This window comes from Manacus vitellinus, unplaced genomic scaffold, assembly GCF_001715985.3.
Source record: "Manacus vitellinus isolate BGI_N305 unplaced genomic scaffold, ASM171598v3 scaffold_12_pilon, whole genome shotgun sequence".
NCBI lineage: Eukaryota > Metazoa > Chordata > Aves > Passeriformes > Pipridae > Manacus > Manacus vitellinus.
The window spans coordinates 5,371,888-5,390,306 of NW_021938949.1; the positions used below are offsets into that span (position 1 = coordinate 5,371,888).

Consider the following 18,419-nt stretch of genomic DNA (forward strand, 5'->3'; position numbering starts at 1 on the left):
GTTCCCAAAATTAATGCTCGAGCCTCATTCCTGGCTGGCGACTCATTATTCCCACCGTGGCACCGGGAATGCTGTTCCCCACTCCCCCCACGGCACCGTCCCGAGGTGGGAGGGGGAGCGATCTGCCCTGCGCCCGGTTTTGGGGTGACTCACCCCGGGCAGGGCACGGCTTCCCCTCCCTGCTGACTAACCCCGGCCCGGGGAGATGCGGCTCTGGGGCGACGCGGGGTTTGGGGGCGGAAAACAGCCTGGAGGGGGAGCGGGGAGCGACGGGCTCACGGAGGGATGGAGGGTCTGAGCCACAGGCACAGCCCCGGGCAGTGAGGGTGGAGAGGAGGGAGCCAGATGTGGGTCATGGCTGGGGAGGAGGGAGAGGAGGAGGAAGAGAACAGAGGGGAGAGGGAGAGAAGGTGGGAGGAAGAGGGGGAAGAGGAGAGAAAGAAGAGAGGAAGAGGAGAGTGAAAGCAAGAGGAGAGGAAGGAGAGGAGGAAAAGGAGGAGAGAAGAGAGGAGGAACAGGAGAGAAGGAAGAGAAGACAAACACGAGAGGAGGAAGAGAGGAGGGAGAATGGAGGCCACACATGAGGCCAGCAGCCCCCTTCCATCCCCTCTCTGGCACCTCACCCCCATCTCACTATCTCCCTCCAGCAGGAGGAAGGCACAAGGAGGGTGAGGGGCTCCACGTGAGGCCGAAGCAGAGGGTGCTGGGCCCATCTGGATCCAGGCTCCAGCTGTGGACAGGGTGGGAGCTGCAGGAGGAGGAAGAGGAGGGCAGAAAGCCCTGTCCCTGCATTCTAGGACAGCTCAGGAGGCACAGCCACCACATTTGGCTGCCCCATCCCCAGGGAGCCGGTGATTCCCTTTATTTAGAACCAGTTCCCCATTCCAAACCACCTCTTTTCTGCCTGGGGAAATCAAGGCACATCCCAGCCCACGGCACCACCACACAGGCAGGCAGAGCGATGCTTTCTGCTTTTATTCAATTAATGCAGCAATCTATACAAGAAAAAAAAATAATAATGAAACCATGAAATTCCAAACCCTGACAGTGAAGAACCAAATTCTTCCTAAGAATCAACCAGAATTAAAAGATTCCCCCACGTCAGACTGTACATAAAATAATCTCTGCCCCATTTACAGCGTTTCACACAGTACTTCTCGTATCTCAAACTTCAGAACTGTACAACTTTGTTACAAACCACGCTTTTTCCTAGGAAAAGCTTACGGAAAAAAATATTGCCACTTTCTTTTTTATTTATCTTTTTTTTTTTTTAATTTTTATTTTTATTGGTAACAAAAAAAAAAAAATTAGAATCTTTTAAAAAACAAAATTAAAGTCAGCCAGAACTTGTTAAGTGTGGGCAGAGGAAGGAGCACAGGCGCTTCTTGGCCAAATGTTTCTCCTCCCAACGGGGAAAGGGAACATTTTTGGCAGGTAAAAGACTCTTTGCTGCTGGTGGGGGTCCAACCCCAGCCCCCCTGAGCCCTCCTCAAAGCCTGGCAGCTGTTTTGACCCTTGGGCTTGGATAATTCCACCACTGACTCTTCTGGAGATACGGGCAACAGCAACAAACCCCAATTCCTCCTGTTCTTCACAGAAAAGCAGGGATGACTCCCACTGAACTAGGGATGAACCCCACCTTCCTCCCCCTTCCTTAGGAAAGACAGTTCTCCTGGTCTGGGCTCTGGGTCTGGGAGCATGGACTGTCACACTGGATGTAGCCTTATTCCCAGTTTGGGGCTGAGCAAGGACACGTTGTGGGTGGATGGAGAGGAGGTCGGACCACACAGCTGGATCAGACACAGGACAAAGCTGAGGGGGTCAGGGCTGTGCATGAGCCCATCCCACGGAGCACATGGGAAAAGTTTTGCCTCCAAAATGGAGCTCTCCGCCCTCCACACTCCCACACCAGCCCCATGGCACCAGCCTGACCCAACGCCTGCGGGCAGCCCGACAGAGAAAAGGTGTGGGATCACCAGGAATTCCGAGCCACAGTTTCACCAGACAGGTTACAGCAAGGGATCCAGACCTCTGGACCCACGTGAAAAATGTGTCTTCTGGTTTCGAATCCAGGTTTCACTCCGATGTTGTTCAGTGCAAAAGAGTTAAAAAACCATGTTATCTACACATATACATCCGTGTCTATAGAAAATGTCTGTACAAGTGGGAAGATGGCCCTGCCTGCACGCTGGGGACTCCTCTCCCGAGGGATGCCGCGGGTCCCACTGCTTGCACCCCGCTCCCTCTCTCTCTCCAAGGTGTCAACCCCCAACCAGTCAGGTTGAAAACCAGGTGAGCTATGAGATGGTGGCTGGAGCTCCTCCTGCCCCCCCAGCCACGGCTGCCAGCTCTGACCCACTGCACGGATGCAAGGCAGGGAGGAAGGGAGAAGGGAAGAGCTCCCAACCATGGCATGCAGGAATTCCAAAACAAGCTGGGAAAGGATACTTGCACACATACGGACTGCACAAGGACCAGGATGAGGTGATGCCTGATACCAGGCAAGAGGTAAGACCTCAGGATGCCTAGTTCAGCCTTCAGCAGAGATACAGCCAGCACCTCATCCCATGGGAATCCTGCTCTGGGAAGCTGCCACCGGAAAGGCAGGCTGCCTCCAGCTTCGTTTTGAGCTGACACCAGAGTAGAGTATCTGTATTGCAGAGGTAGGCATAAAACTGGGAGCCAGGAAGGGAGAGGGGAGAGCCAAGACCTCCAGCAGTGACCACTGTCACTGTCACACCCGTGGCAGAGCCTGGTGCTGTGGTGGGCACAGCCAGGATGAATCCAGAAAGACAAAGCCATAAGGAGGAGAAGGGATTGCTGCTCCCCACATGCGGTTTTGCAATCAGGGGGATGCCAAGCTTTCCAAAACAAGGGGTTTGTAGCCAAGAGCTGGCCTGGATTCGCAGCAGGAAGCTGGGAGGACGAGGAACATCGCTTCAAATGCTACGTGTGGTCTGAAAATGGCATTTTAAAGGTTTCAGAAGTGGCAGAAGCATGAGCTTTCAGATTTCTGGGCAGATAAGATGGGTTCCTTCAAAGGCTCTGCCTGTACCTTGGCATGGAGCCAGCAGGGGCTCTCACCAGGAAAGCAATTGGATAAAATAATCAAGAGACAGGCACGGGGTACCTCAGGTACAGACCCCCACAGACCAGCACTGTGCTGAAGGTGATGGCAACATCCCCCGTGCTACTGTGACCACAAGATCCAGCCTCAGCAGAACCCCAACAACAGGCGAGCGCCAGGAGCTGCAGAAATAATCAGCAGGGAAGGAAAAGGACAGTGGGATCCAGATGTCAGCACGTATTCTGCAGGGAACAAATGCCTGGGTGGCTATTTTAGACCAGGAGCCCCTCAAGACAGCAGCAAACGGGTTTCAAAATATATTACATCTTTTTATTGCCAAGTGTGCAGACCACGAAGTGTGTGGGGGACACAGCACTAAGAAAAACTACAATTGGAAGGAGGGAAAAGCAGTAAAAATTTAAAAATAAGACTACTCCTTACAACTGCCAACACTTGGGTTCAAAGAATCAACTGGAGGAAGTTTTCCTTAAAAGTAGGGTTCTAAATATGGTGTCGGGCCCCAAAACTTTGCAAACGCCAAGGCTTTGGTCTGGGCTAACACAAACCGGGTGGGAGAAGAGGAGGATGGAGGCAGATGTTCTAACACAACTCCATGGGGCTGAATGCCTGATTCGTCTCAGCATTTCCTGTAGCAACCAGAAAGCTCCCTACCATGGGAATACAGGCAGGAGAAGGCAGGCAACTTCAGTGCTGGATGCACTGAACCGGGGCCAAACTAGACCCCTGCAGTGTCCCCACTCCCAGCCTTGGAGGGGACAGACCACGGCCAAGGCCACGGCAGAGCACAGCCAGTCCCTTGGGATGGGACACTGTGCTGGGATGCTGTGCCTCTCAACTCTCTCCACCTGAAAGGGGCAGTGGAGAACAGCTCCTCTCCGGGGTCCCAAGGCACACGCCCTCACAAGCACAGCGTCTCTCCTACTCCTCCTCGCTATCCCCAGCTCTGGGAAGCAGCACATACTCAGTGTGATCCCTCACTCGCCAGCCCCAAGGTTCCAATATGGATCTCAGGACAATGCTGGGCCATCCTCAGGGAAGCCAGCCATGATTCCTTCCTCCTCAATCACAACACAACAACACACCCCTGTCAGATCAGCACTGAGAAACCAGAGCTCTAGTACATTCTTCTCGGAGAGGGCAGCGCAGGGACACAAGGCTGCGAGCCCACGCTGGCTTGGGAAAAGGGTCTGGAAAGGAAACCTACTGCATTTAAAACACTAAAGTGCAACGAAAATGTCCTAAACCCTTTGAAATCAATCGCAGTAAGAGGGGTCTGCAAAGCTTCAAACTTCCAGTTACTGCAGGGCACCCTTAAAACAGACCCAACAACCACCAGGAAAGAGCAGACCAAGGAGCCCTTTGGTAAAACAAGGAACATGATGCCACCATGGAATTTCAGCTCCTGGGGTCAAACATCATATTTAGAACATTTGGAAAGGAAGAGTGTTAAAGCGAAAAAAACAAACAAACAAAAACAAAAATACAATTCTTGAATCTTGCGCAATGAAACAGTTAAACTTTTTGGTGTTTTCAAAAGAAATCCCAACAGACAGCCTGGCATAACTTTATCTGCTTCCTAAGGGAGAGATGCCCGCTCGACCCATGACTCAGGACAGCATGTGCACTGGACATGTTCCATCCTTACGTATGTCTCAGCATTCCTCCATTCATAAAACTCAAATCCTTCCTGTTTACTCTTCAGCCTGAAAGGAAAAACCAAAACTGAAGCTAGATGGAAGATAGCCAGAGGGAGGAGAAAAGTTTTCACAGACTGGAGGCCAATCTCATCAGCTCCACGAGCCTGGAAAGAGCAATCCTCAGTGCCGCCTCATTTTAACTTTCCTGGCCGGGCTGCCGTCCTCCTCCTCCTCCTCACAGTCCTCCGTGTACTCGTACGACCGTCGCCAATAGTTCTCGGAGCTGAAGTTGCTCCGTCTCCTATGTTTTGGTAAGAGGACCGAGCGCCTGTTCTCCTCTTTATCCATTTCCAGGATCCGTGGCCTAGGGAGAGAGAGAAAGCAGGAGAGTGAGAGCACAGCCAGGGTGGGATGCAGGCATTCCTCCTGCGGACACTGTCTGCAGTGCTGCACACTCGGAGTGACAGCCCTGCCTGCTTCCACACTGCCTTCCCAGCACCGGGCACTCGGCAGAGCAGGAACAGATCACCAAGTTGTACTTCCCACAGGGAGCTGAGAATTTGCTTTGATGGTGCAAGTCCTTCCCCTTCCCAGGGCAAGCTTTGGTCTTTAATCTCCACCAGGAACACTTCCAAACAGCCCAGTCACCTCTGGGTTTTTTTAAGTGCAGCTTGTGGCCCCAAGAAACATCCCTTGGGCAGTGGGGTCTGTTTCCTGCATCAGAACTCCCAGCACAGAGCTGAGCTCCTCATGGTGTAGGATCACAGCACAGCTCCAAAATCTTTTGTCCTCTCAAAACATTAGCACAGTGCAATTGTTATTTTTGCAGAACTGCCTCTGATCACTTCATAGCAGGACTGGGCTGGTGGGCTGCACAGACCCCCTTATTTTATCTGAGTGGTTCCTCTGAGAGATACCACTAATAAATACCATGCTAATTACCTGTTATACTGGAGTCTTTGAGGCCACAGGAAGAGAAAAACATGTTTTTCACACCCATCTGCTGCAGGAGCCTATGCAAGCCATCCCCCACACCCTGATAAGGTCACATCAGGCTGAAAAACAGCTCTGACAGATCTGCACATTTGTCCTGCATGATCGCTTCCCTAATCGGACACTGCGTGCTCGGAGGGAGGCTGCATTTGCAGGCCAGCTTCAATTCTTCATCCATCTTCCCAGCCTGCATCCAGGTGAATGAACACAGCTCACAAACAAGCCATCCCCACCCTCCTCCCTCCAGGACAGGTTGAAACAGGGCTGGGACCACACAGCAGCCAAGTCCCACGACCAAGGCGACTTTTAGGCTGTATCTAGTGTGCAGAGAGAATGCCACCTCAATCCTCAGGAAGCTCTGGAACTGGACTATCCAGGCCAGCTGGCAGACTGGCTATCACTCAGGGCTATCGGTGTGTTCACACCAAGGTGTTTAAGGGAAGCCTTGCTGCAGAGCTCAAGCTGTCTGAGACCTTGGCAAGGAGCTTCCCTGAAGGTCAGGCTTAAGCATCCACACAGTCTGGTTTCTCACATAAAAATATACCCACGCAGCTCTGGAATCACAACAGGTCTGAGAAGCTTCCCAAAAGGCCTTCACCTTTCCCAGATAGCAAACCCTCATGTTCTCTCCCAGGACTGCTTTCATAATATAGTTTAATGCAGCTGCACAGGTTGCTTGGCAATAGAGGTCAAAAATGATTAGCTGCAGGGAAACTATTGTTCTGAATGACTGCATTATCAAAAGCCAGCCAAATCTATTGCTTCTTCATTATGCCACTCACAGGATAAACAATGTAAGCTGCTTACAGCCAGAGCTCAGCCTCCACAAGTCTGGGAGCAACATATAAAGAGCTCATTCTGATAAAACAGATCTTGGCACCACAGAAAGCACCTGCCAGGTTTTTTTTAAGTGTTTTTAAGTGTGTTGTGCAGCCAAGGACCTCAGCCATGCACTGACCCAGAGACCCCATCCCAAACATTGCCCTTGGGAGAGATCATCCTACCTGTGAGCAGCATCAGGATCTGCTTTGCGATGGGACCGCTTTGGTTTCAGGATCTGGTCCCGGTTGCTTCCTGATAGACGGTCAGAGTTATAACCTGGTGGCAACACAGAGCTACTCAGGGATTTTGTTTCCAATCGAGGTGCATCTAGTCTTGTTCTGCAAATATTTAAAGAGAAGAGAATTTGCAAGGAGTTTCTACAGAACCACCAGTGTGCTGCAGCAAATATCTGCCTGGGATGTGCTGCAGGAGAGCCCTCCATCCCAGCCACACAGCTCAGGAGGAGGGGCAGGATACCACACTCCAGAGAAGAACAAGCTGCAGCTTTTTGGTACTTCAAGCTTCATAGAATCATGGAATGGTTTGGGTTAGAAGGGACCTCAAAGCTCACTCCATTCCAGCCCTGTGCCATGGGCAGGGACACTTTCCACCATCCCAGGTTGCCCCAAGTTCCACCCAACCTGGCCCTGGACACTTCAGGGATGGGGCAGCCACAGCTTCTCTGGGCAACCTGTGCCAGGGCCTCACCATCCACACAGGGAAGAGTTTTCTACTAATAGCCAATCTAAACCTGCTCTCTTCAAATTTGAAGCCCTACAAGAGGAAAGAGGAAGCACAGGGACACGTAGCCATGAGGTGAATGCAAGAGGTGCTGGCTCACTGCAACTCCAGTGGGATACAGAGCAGAGGTGCAGGAGCAGCTGTGAAATCACAGTGACTCGTCAATAACTCACAGCTCCAGTTAATCCACCTGGGTGGGAGATGTCCTGCAAAATTCATCACCACCTCCAACAGTAATAACTGCTTCCACCTGGAAACTCCCTCCTGCCCACAGATCTCACAGGGTCAGGTGTTCCTCAGCTTGACTAAGAGGTGCAAAGAGTTGAAGTACGAGTCACGAGCGGGTGTAGCAAACAGAAGCTGCACCATGTCCTTTCCAGCAGCACAGCACACGCTCAGGATACACCAGAGAGCAAACACAGCTCATCCCAGAGGAGAACTGCTGCTGGCCCAGCCATGACTGCAGCCACACACACGTGGAGGGAGGCAGCAGGAATGAAAACTCGACAGAGCAGCATCTTATCCCAGTGCTGTGACCATCTCCAAGCACAGCACAGTCACCAGGCTCAAGTTATAAACTCTGCTAAAGTCTATTTCAAAACACAGACTGAAGCCTAAGAATGGGCAAAATATAGTAAAAGGTGCTGGTGCTCCAGAGCTGCTGATTTCAGGAGGATCCAAGCTACTTCCCAGAAGGAAAGGCACCCTGATGCTGTTGTTGCAGTCTGTCTCCCTCCTTAGGATAAGGAGGGACTACAGAAGGGGTCTGGGTAAAAGAAAGGGGAAAATCACTCCTTGTTCTCCTGTGCTGAACTTTAGCTCCTGAGGGAGGTTTCCACAGGAGAATCCCAACCTAAACTCCCCTTAGGAAGCACATCCAGCTGCCAAGGTACACTCTGCCACTGGGGAGAGCCTCTTCAGTTAAGCAGGGCGATGCCAGGCTGGCACAGGTGATGCTGGGCATGGCAGCCTGAGTTTGCCCAGCATGCCAGAAGCAAGGAACACTTCCACAGGCAGCTGCCAGGCTGTGATAGTTCACACTGTTGTCCTGAGCTGTTCTCAGCTCCAGGACTGGACCCAGTCCAGCCAGAACACCAAAGGCATTGCTGATCCTGCCCCAGACAAGGTGGTTTAAATATCTCTCAAATACAACAGCAACTGCAGGGCTGCAATTCAAACAAACCAACCCTCAAATACACTGGAAGGGCAAGGGAACACCAGCCAGGCTCCCTCTGGCCACAGAGCAAGGCAGGAGCAGGTTCAAGTTAAAAAGAGTAACTCCTATTTATGAAGCAGAATGGCAGCAGAAACCCTCTAAAATTACTTTCAAGACCCACTTCAATAGGTCTCATTTCTATCCCCCCCTCCCACGTTACCTCTTCCAGCACCTCACGAAATTGAGAGCAGGTTCCTCCACTCTCGCTCAAAGCGCTTCCAAACCTCCAAACCCAGCAGCCCTGTGCTCTGACACGCAGGAAAACACTCAATATCATCACCCTACAGCACTGAGGTGTTTATGACCTACTTGGTAACCACGCTGCTCTGGAGCATCCTGCAAAATCCTGCTGCTCCTCCAGCTCCCACAGCTTTGTTCTCCTGCCACTGTCAGCGAAAACACGCTCGGAGCAGAGGCAAGAGCAGAGCCAAATGCAAACGTGTCTGGGACCCAGCAGGATCTCACATTCAGAGCTGAACATCCCAGCTCCAACTGGGGTGACCCAGCTGATCTGATCCCGCTGGGAAGCTCAGGGCTGATCCTTACCACAAAAACGAGGAAGAGGAGTTTTACGAGGCCGCGGGCTGCTCCCAACCCTGCCGTGCTAGCAGGCCACCAGCGGAAGTAGCTGCCTTCCCGATTGCATAACACACTGTTTCAGAGAAAAGTCGTGTGATCCGGGAATCGGGAGTGGCATTTGTGCAGTGATCCAGGGCGTGGGGACACAGCTCAGACAGGGGTCACCGCGGCCCCGCCGCGCGCGCACGGACACACACGGAACACCGGGAGATGGCCGCCCTCACCAGGGATAAACAGCAATTAATAAGCTCTATTTGGCAGCAGCTGGAGCACGGCCTGTGGCAAACAGGGAATTGCCATGGATTCACCAGGGCTGCTAAGCTCTGCAGAGGTTACACGGAAAGAATCACCAGGGGGGGGTTCCGCTTTGCTCAAGAGAAAAACCTCCGTGTGGTTGTGCCTGGCCTGTCAGTCAGGTCAGCCCACGGCTGTGTGACTGGGCAGAGACACTTCTGCTCTAATGTTAAGCAAATCAGACCCCAAAAATGAGGGGAAGGCAGAAGGACACGCTGCTGGAGAGGGATGGCTGAGCAAACACAGCTGGTATGGCTCTGGTAGGAGCTGCAGGCTTTGTCTCCTCAGCAGTGATGCACCAGGTCAGCTGGCTACACCACTGCTCCTTCCAGGATTTAAAGGAAGCTTATAAAGAACAGGGAGAGTTACTTTTTACATGGGCAGATAGATTTAGATTAGATATTAGAAAGAAATCCTTTACTCAGAGGGTAGTGAGGCACTGGCACAGCTTTGCCCAGAGAGGTTGAGGACTTCCCATGTTTGAAAGTGTCCAAGGCCAGTTGGACAGGGCTTGGAGCAACCTGGGCTAGTGGAAGGTGTCCCTGCCCATGGCAGGGGGTTGGAATAGATGAGCTTCAAGGTCCCTTTTTTGCTCAGTTGCACTTTGATGGCAGCCAGGTTAGACTGAAATAACCCAACGTTCTCAGCTTACAGAGGCTGGAGAAAGCAAGAGGCAGAGCCAGTTTAAACAGGTATTTTCAATATCTGCAACAGATATTGGGCAGCTTTTGCTTATTTATCCGAGTCTGTCTTTTCCAGGGAACTGCTCCACAACCAAGAACAGGCAGCTTCTCCATCCTAAATCCCAACCAAAGCAGCTACACGACTTGGAGATGCCTCCTCGTCAGCACTCGTGCTGCTTTTCGTTGGTTGCACCAACACCATGAACACAACAGCTTTAAGTTCTTATCACAACCCCCTCACCCCAAACCTCATGTGGCTGTGACCAGCTGTGGGGTGGTTTGGCTACATCCTGTCTTTCATCCCACTCTATCTCCTGCCACATCTCATCCTGCCTCCCTGAGTCTGGGCTGATTTTGCCTGGCTAATGCCTCGGGGCTGCTGTTTTTTCTGCCTTCATTTCATGGGTCTCTCTAACCAGATGTCCAACTCCACTCCACTGGCTTTGTGCCATATCTTCACAACGTTGCCAGGCTTGTTTTGAAACCAACTAAGCCATCCAAAAGCTCATCCAGTCTGAATCCACACCATTTGCCTGATAGCCTTGTGCCAGCCTGGCCAGAACCACGAGCCCTGCCACCAATGCCCACGCTTTTGGTCGGGTTTACAGGATTCAAAATCGTTGTGTTTTCACTTACAAAAAGATTTCTTGACAGCAGAATTACTGCTAACACCTTCTAAGTCACAGTCACCATGGGTCAATGTGTGCCAGTCACATTTTTTGGTCTCCTAGTAGAAGGAACTGATGAGAGAGGACATTTCTGGGCACAAAAAAAGGTAATACTTGAGGGAGTTTGGGGTGGGGTTGGCTTATTTTTTTTCCATTTTCTTAAGATGAAATGCCATCAAGACAGTGTAAATACTAGAACAGGAAGCATGTTTCTAAAACAGCTTAGAGAGCTTGGCTTCCCAACACAGACTCGAAGGACAAACCCTGTAAAGTGAGCACTGAATTCAGTTTGTTTCCCTCCCAAGTCAGTGTCTTCCTCCCTCTCCCCAGGAAACAAAGGCCATGCTACCACGTAAACTTAATCTGCTTTTATAGGAGATTCTTCATCACAAGCATCAGCTTCAAAGGACTGTCCAGGTAACTCACACAGGGAGGTATCATATGACCAGACACCTGAATACACAACCCAAAACAAGACAGTTTGAAATCTGAGCTGTTTGGAGCTGGGCAGCCAAGGAAAGACAGGTGTTTGGACACCAACAGGGCTTGCAACCCCAGCCCTTTCAATGAAGTGCTGCTCACAGAGCCAAGAAGTGATTAACTCTGCAGGAACTGGTTCCAGCTACTTCCACTGCCGGGTACGGCAAGAGTGTCAGAGTGACATCTAATCAAGGTGTAAGATCAAGCCAGCAAATTAACAAGCAAGACAGTTTTTAAGTGTTTAAACATCACGACACCACATCCACGTTTATCTTACTGTCTGGAGGGCTTCCACACTTACTTCCTCAGGATGATGACAGCTCTTCTCTCCTTGATGTCCTGTGGTCGAATACAGTGTGTGATTTCGTCGGCCGCATACCCACTGACAACAGAAACAAAAAGCCACTGTGAGAGACATGCCAGGCAGAGGCAGAAAGTGGTTTCCAGCCTCCACAACTCATTTTGGCCAGTATTTCCAAACTTCCACCAGGAATTCCTCCTCCAAACACCATTCCCCAGACACGCTGGAGATAGACTTGTAGGAAGGAACAAACATTGGGAAACAATGTGGACAGCCAGGGGTTTTTTTTGGGGGGGAGGCTTTAGGACTCAATTTTTTAGCATACATCAGAGGAAACTGCCACCTGCTACAGCGTTGTGAAATAAGACATGTGGAAATGCGTGTATGGATTGTAAATTCAGACAATTCATTTACAAAGAAATTAGAAAGCAACAGGGGAAAAATCAGCACGTTCCTCCGAAGAATCTCCTCACGCACATCCCTGAGAAAAGCCATCTCTCATGCTGAGATGTGCAGCACACCCAGACGTGAACACGTACCAGAGTCAGTGAGATCTGTTAGTCATGGAGGGGTGCAGTGATGGCAAGAGTTGAGCCTCTCACCCCCCTCACCTGGGCACAGGTTCTCTCAGCACCCTCATCCTCCCTGCTCCCCATCACGTGGCACATCCTCAGCCATGATACGAACATCACCAACCCCAACCCAATGCACTTGGGTTATAACCTTCAAACTCAGACCTGCAAACCAAGCTGCACTCCCAAAACCTCCCTGTTACAGGGAGAAACAGCTCCCTGGGCTGAGGAAAACGACCCCAGGCTCAAGCAGCAGCCGCTCTGGGCAGGAGTGTTTCACTGTGTGAGGTGACTTCGGATACTCCATGTTTCCAGCAGGCTGGAGAAAAGCCAAGGCCAAGGACGACCTCAGCTTCCTACAAAACACTGGAGCATTTTTCTCGTGGCTACTTCTGTTGTCGAGCAGGTGAAATCACAGTGGGTCCATGGAGAGCAGCCACCACCCCTGCTCATCCCGTCACTCCCATGGTTCCAGCCAGCAGGTCCGAGAGTGGGGCCTGCCCTCTACCTGCCGTTTGGAGAGTGTCAGCTCACACAGAGCCTTCTAGACTCCAGCATGGGAAAGAGAGAAGCTAAACACCTTCAGAGCCTCCTGGAACGCCTGACAAGGGCAGGAGCACCTTGAAAGGGATTTGGGCAAAGGCTGCCGAAGCCACACAACGCTGGCACACCCCCGTGCTGTTTAACCTGAAGCAGAAATCACCAGGCCAATGGTCCCCACCAGGCTTTTCCTGGCACACCAGCTGCCAGGCAGCCCTCAGAAGCACGGCCAGGGTCAGGGGCTGGCAGGTTATTCAGGACACTCAGAGCACAGAACACATCTTACACACGCAAGTCTTCTCCGGGGACGGGACCGGGTTTCCTTGATCTGGTTAGATAACCCACCCACTCACCCAGAAACACGCACCTCTCCTCAAAGACAGATCTACTGCTTTAGGAAGAGAGTTAAAAAGCATAAGTCCTGATCAGTTAAAACAGGGGTGATGTCCATGCCCCCCGCCCTCCAGGCACTGCAGAACACGACAGTGTTATGCCAAGGGGCTTACGGTGATGCTCTTTTACGTTCCAGGAATCTCTGCGTCAGGCTCCAGCGAATTCATGAATATCACCCACGTTAACATTCAACTTGGCGCATCCTCGGCAACACCCTGAACATCAGGAAAAGGTCTGTTTCCAGACATGTGCTCTCTATCATGAGATGTCAGCCTGGACACTCCTTCTCACTCCCCAGGCAGGAATCCCCTTCCCAGATCCGTCCCAGAGTGGCCCCAGGAAGAGTTCGTGGCCCCAGATGCACATAGGCAGCACCAAAGCAATAGCCCCAGTACTCCAGTCTGAGGTCCTAAAGGGCACCAGTCTGCCCCAGTGCCTTACTGGTGTGAGAAAACTCTGCTTGCACCATATCCCATACAGTGACGGTGTCTCTCTGCACAGGCAGAAAAATGGAAGAAAAAGATTATTTGGTTGTGTCATACTTATGCTGCCTTGTGCCAGCAAAAACTTCTCACCCAGTGCCCAGCCTTGCACACCCCGATGATGGGTGAAGGGGCAGACACTGGGGAAAAATACCCATAATGGGTCTACCCGCAGATTTCTTGCCCAGAGAACAAACCCAAAGCAATTTGCTAAGGAAAACCCTAAATTCCTGCCCAGGAGAACACCTGAAAAGGATATCTCTATCCCAGAGTGTTTTTCAGAAGAACACAGGGAGGTGCTGATGTTACCCACATGCCCCCCTCAACCCACCCCAACTCCAAACTGTCAGACCTTACACAGCCAACTCCTCCCTGAGTCTCCTTCTCAATCCACAAGAGCCACTACAGAACTGATTCACATGGAGATGAAAGTGGAATTTTTCTGTGCAGACATCACCAGAAAGGAGGCCCTGAAATTCTGCAGAGTCTCTAACGAGAAACATTTCTATGACGACACATCCCGAGGACAGCCAGGCCAGCTCAGAGGCACAGGGACCTGGCCCACTGCAGGGTTTGGGCAACTCAAGGCTTTCCTTGTGGCTCAGGAGAGCTCCTGCCACAAACCATGGATGTGACACCGACCAGTCTGAGCAGAGTTCGAACAAATCTCTGCCTCATCACCACTGGCACACGCAGAACTTCCTCTGCACCAACGGCTTGTTCAGAGGGATCAGGCTTTTTTGGAAAAGCATCTAATGCAGGCAGCTGCAGAGAGATTCCTCCAGCTGGGAAGGAAGCAGGTTCATCCTCCAGTGACTCCAAGCAGCTCTGATTATGCGCCACCAGGCATGCCTGGAGACAACAGGAGGGACACACATCACAGTGTTTCCCTGCCATCACAAACAGCCAGGAGATGACCTGGAGCACTCTCCAGCTGCGGGAGGGAAGCCCACATGGCACACCAGCTCCCAGAACTTGGGAAATGTTACCTGTGCCATTCATTCCTCCAACTGCAGCTGCACTATTTCCAACCACGGCGCTGAGAAAACATTCCTGGCAGTTTCAGTGCTGAGATTTGCTACCTCTGACAGCAGCTGCAGGGCAGGGATCCGGATGGAACCCCCCATCCCAGCTGGATCTGCATCCCCCAGCTCCCTCCCTTTTTCCCAGCCTAAGCATTGTCAAAGCACACGTTCCCCAGATGAACAGGCAAATTCCTCCATCTCCTCCCCACTGGTTCAATCGATTGATGCTTATCAAATTATTGCTAAAAAAAGAAAACCCACAAATGTGGTGCAGCCAGCAGCACACCCCCGAGAGCTGATGGGACACAGGACTAGGATCCAGCAGCACACACTGAGGTGATGCTTCCTCTTGGACTGGCTGGCAGTGGGACAAACCTGCAGGAGCACCTGCTTCCCAGGGCTGCAGAAGAGGAGATTGGAGGAGGTTGTCTTCTAAATCTCAAAACCTACAAAGGCAAATCTTCCCTGCAGATGAGAAAGGAGAGGAAAAGGGCCTTGCTGGAAGAGGGAAGGGCTCATTAGCAGGTCATGGGTTGGCTCAGCCTTTGGTTTCTGGCAGAGGGGCACAGCCCAGGCAGGTGAATTCTGTTCCACCTCACCTGTAGTTTGAGGTCTGAACCCTTTCCAGCAGGTTCATTGTTGGCAAACACCACATCCTGCTTCAGGGCAGGCAAAGTCAAGGGAGGGATATGGGGAAAGCCTCAATGCAAAATCCCTGCTGGGTAGGCGGCTCTGAAATCAGGAGGAGAACTGGGAACAGGCTGCTGAGAGCAAGAACAGGACAGGTGTGATCTGGGGACAGCCTGAGAACGCTGTGAGGTCAAAGAGAGGGATCCAACAGCTTTCCCTTAAATCCTCCGGACTTCCACAGGCTACCCTGGCTTCCCCAAAAGGCAGCAGGCCAGGAGCAGCCACTGACCCAGCAGGATTTGAATCCCAGACATTACAGGCATGCCACTTCTATCTGCACCCATTCCCCATCTCCAGGGCAACTGCCTCCAGCAACTGTTTACCCACAGCAGAAAACGCCAAGTTTGGGGAGTTGACTTAATCATAACCAAGGGATGGATCTGGTGATACACCCCTGAGAGCCTACCAACAATCTGCACCTCTCCTGCTCCTCCTAAACTGTTGGGGTTAGAGGGGAGGTAAGGAGATCTGCTGTGAGGCAAAGATTTCGATTCCAGCCAGGATCATATCAAAGCAGAACAATCACTTTGGCAGAATCTCATCTTAAGTGAGTGCTAAGTATCTGCTAATTGCTGTACCAAAATTGAAATAATCCATCCTAAAGTCTATTATTTGTTGGAAAGCAGAACATCTGACCGTGATGAAGCGGCAGCAGCGGGTAAAGGAGAAAGCAGCCCTTCGATTTGCAGGGAAAAGACACTGGAGAGAAAAGATACTTCATTTGGTTTGTGCAGTTGCTTCAGCCACGTTAATAAACTGGTTTCAGCAGCTGGGTGACGCTGGTCAACAACCCAGAGACCCCGGGAGACACGACACGTCAATCCTGGGAGCCCTGAGCCAGTGCCTCTTCCCAGCAGTTCTGAGGGAAGAGCAAGGTCTGGGACAAGAAAACATCATTCTCTGGTCCTGGAGCAGTGAAAGCACCTCTTCTTCCTCCCACCATCCTCCACTGCAGAGTCCCAATCCTCCTGCAGACATAAGGCCATGAGTTTTCCGAGTGGCTTTGACTGCAAGACTCGAGGCTGACCTCTGTTAGGTTATAAAAAATAAAAAAAACAATGCCTCTGGCTGTGAAAGAAAGAATAACTATTTATCCAGACCCAACGGGGAAAGACAGCAGAGAGATTCTCATCACCAGCAGGAAAATTAGGGTAGAAAGTTTCCCTCCTGGTGTCTTGGGGAAGTGAGGGAGCGGAGTGGCTGCCTTACACCCGGCAGTCTCCATCCCTAGGGTGAATGGAACTTGCTCTGCAGTAAAAGGACATGGGGCAGGATGAGTCCCCTCGGGTCCTATTTCACAAAATCACCCTGACCTCTGCCCCCTCCGCCCTGGTCAACCCACTAGAGAGAGAGAAAACGTCCCCAGTGCTGTTCCCGATTCCCTCCACAGCCCCCCTCATCTCTGGCTAATCCACAGAAGTTACCTAACACCGGGGTATGGCGAGGATTAGTTAATGTTTGTGCAGCTTTTCCGAGATAAAAGCTACGCGAGATCTCAGCATTTATTATTGATGCACCAGTCAAGGAGGCCGTGTGTATGTGGGGGGAAAAATTCCTTCCCGAACCCTGCGGCGATCACTTTACAAGCCAAAGCAAGGGATTGTGTTACAGCCTGGGAGCCCAGAAAACCGGCCTGGACCTTCACCAGCCCAAAAAATAGCCACTCAAACGAGGATAAGTTGGTAGCTCAGAGCACTGCTGGCAGGGTCCCGGTGATCCCTGCTCCTGGCAAGGAGCACTCTGACCTTCAGGGATACAAGGAACTGGCAGCCCTGGTGCCAGGCTTCGAGCTGCCCTCCCCAGGAGCTGGACACTGGTGGGTCCGTACGCTCCAGTCCTGCCTGTCCTCTTACCTTCTTGTCCCCTCACCTGCCTGCTCTCCCTCCCAGCCCGTGCCAGGAAGGCAGCGGGATTAGGAAGCAGGCGTTTCCCAGTGCCAATCCCAGCTTTACTGCCGACCAGCTGCATGACCTTGGGCAGGTCATTCCACCTCCACAGCTCTTCCTCATCACACGTAAAGTCCTTTCCTGCCTGTGACCTGCTGTGCTTCCAAGTGACAATCCCACAGGACTCTGCACTCGGGTCCTGGTCTCCCTATCGTCACCAGGTAGGGAAGGGTTCAGTATTCCCAGTTTACAGATTGGGAAGACAAGGCCATTCACACCTCCTCTACACGTTTAAGGTCAGGTCAGGGAGGCACTGGCCGAGCTAAGAATAGTCCCAGGAGTCCAGTCCCAACCAGCTGCTCAGTTAACAGTTAAAATAACACGTCTGACCACTCTTGGGCACAGGATCCATTTTGTGTTTCGACGTGTTATTTTAACCATTTACGGGAAACTACAGCTAAGCTCAGCTCGGCGAGTGGCCACACTCCCACCAGGACTCGCCTCAAGCCCCATGGAGAGGGCACCCTCCCAAATCCTCACCCACCACAGCAGCAGGACCGCCCCCAAATCCCTGCCTTACCCCTTCCACCACAGTGAAACCCTGTGCGTGTCTACAGGCGAGGGAGATGGAGCCCGAGGCGCCGTCGGGGCGCATCCACGAGCCTCGTGATCCGCGTTACACAACCGAGCCCCGGCAACGCGGGCGAGTTACCTGAGCACCGTGACGCTTCCTCTCTTCACGGGCAGGAAGAGAACGGGCTCCGAGACCCTGATGGGCTTGAACTGGAATTTACACCCGAAGCAGAGCGCCGAGTCGCTGAAGAAGGAGACGGACACGATGGGCCTCTCAAAGATATGGATGGGGTCAACGTGGGAGACAATGCAGCCCCCCGGCTGGTAGTCGTTGATGACGGCACTGTTCACAAAGCCCTCGGGGATCACCCGGTGCTCCACCAGCTTCCTGATCACCAGGTCGTGCACCCACTCGGGGATGGCGTCCACCTCCCCCCGCGGGTACAGCCGCTCCTGGCCGGGCCCTCTCCTCTGCAGCTGGGACCCGTAGGTGTAGCCTTCCCCGAAAAAATACTTGTTCCGCAGCGGCGCCCGGTCCACCGTGTGCTCCTTGTAGAGCCCCTTCTCGGCCCGGGACACCACGTCCTCGATGCGCGCCTCGATCTTGGCGCACTCCTCGGCGCTGAACAGGCGAAGCTGGCGGATGCCGCTCTTCACTTTCCGGGCTTCCTCCTCCTCCTTCTGCTCCTCGTAGTCGCTGGGCTCGGAGCCGGAGTCCTCCTGGTGCCGCCGCTTGCGGTCGTAGGGGGGCTCGGG

General features: G+C 52.3%; 2 protein-coding genes across 2 annotated transcripts in view; both read right to left on the bottom strand.

Moving 5' to 3' along the window:
* Positions 1-3,063, bottom strand: part of LLGL1 (LLGL scribble cell polarity complex component 1) — a 15,851-nt gene extending 12,788 nt beyond the window's left edge. Inside the window, exon 1 of the mRNA XM_029957819.1 lies at positions 3,056-3,063. Within this exon, the coding sequence (XP_029813679.1) occupies positions 3,056-3,063 (8 nt within the window). The remainder of the gene's footprint in view (positions 1-3,055) is intronic.
* Positions 961-18,419, bottom strand: part of MYO15A (myosin XVA) — a 49,304-nt gene continuing 31,845 nt past the window's right edge. Inside the window, exons 56-59 of the mRNA XM_029957820.1 lie at positions 17,803-18,413; positions 11,503-11,583; positions 6,723-6,878; positions 961-5,089 (exon numbers count right to left, since the gene is read on the bottom strand). Of these exons, the coding sequence (XP_029813680.1) occupies positions 4,906-5,089; positions 6,723-6,878; positions 11,503-11,583; positions 17,803-18,413 (1,032 nt within the window). The 3' untranslated portion in view covers positions 961-4,905. The remainder of the gene's footprint in view (positions 5,090-6,722; positions 6,879-11,502; positions 11,584-17,802; positions 18,414-18,419) is intronic.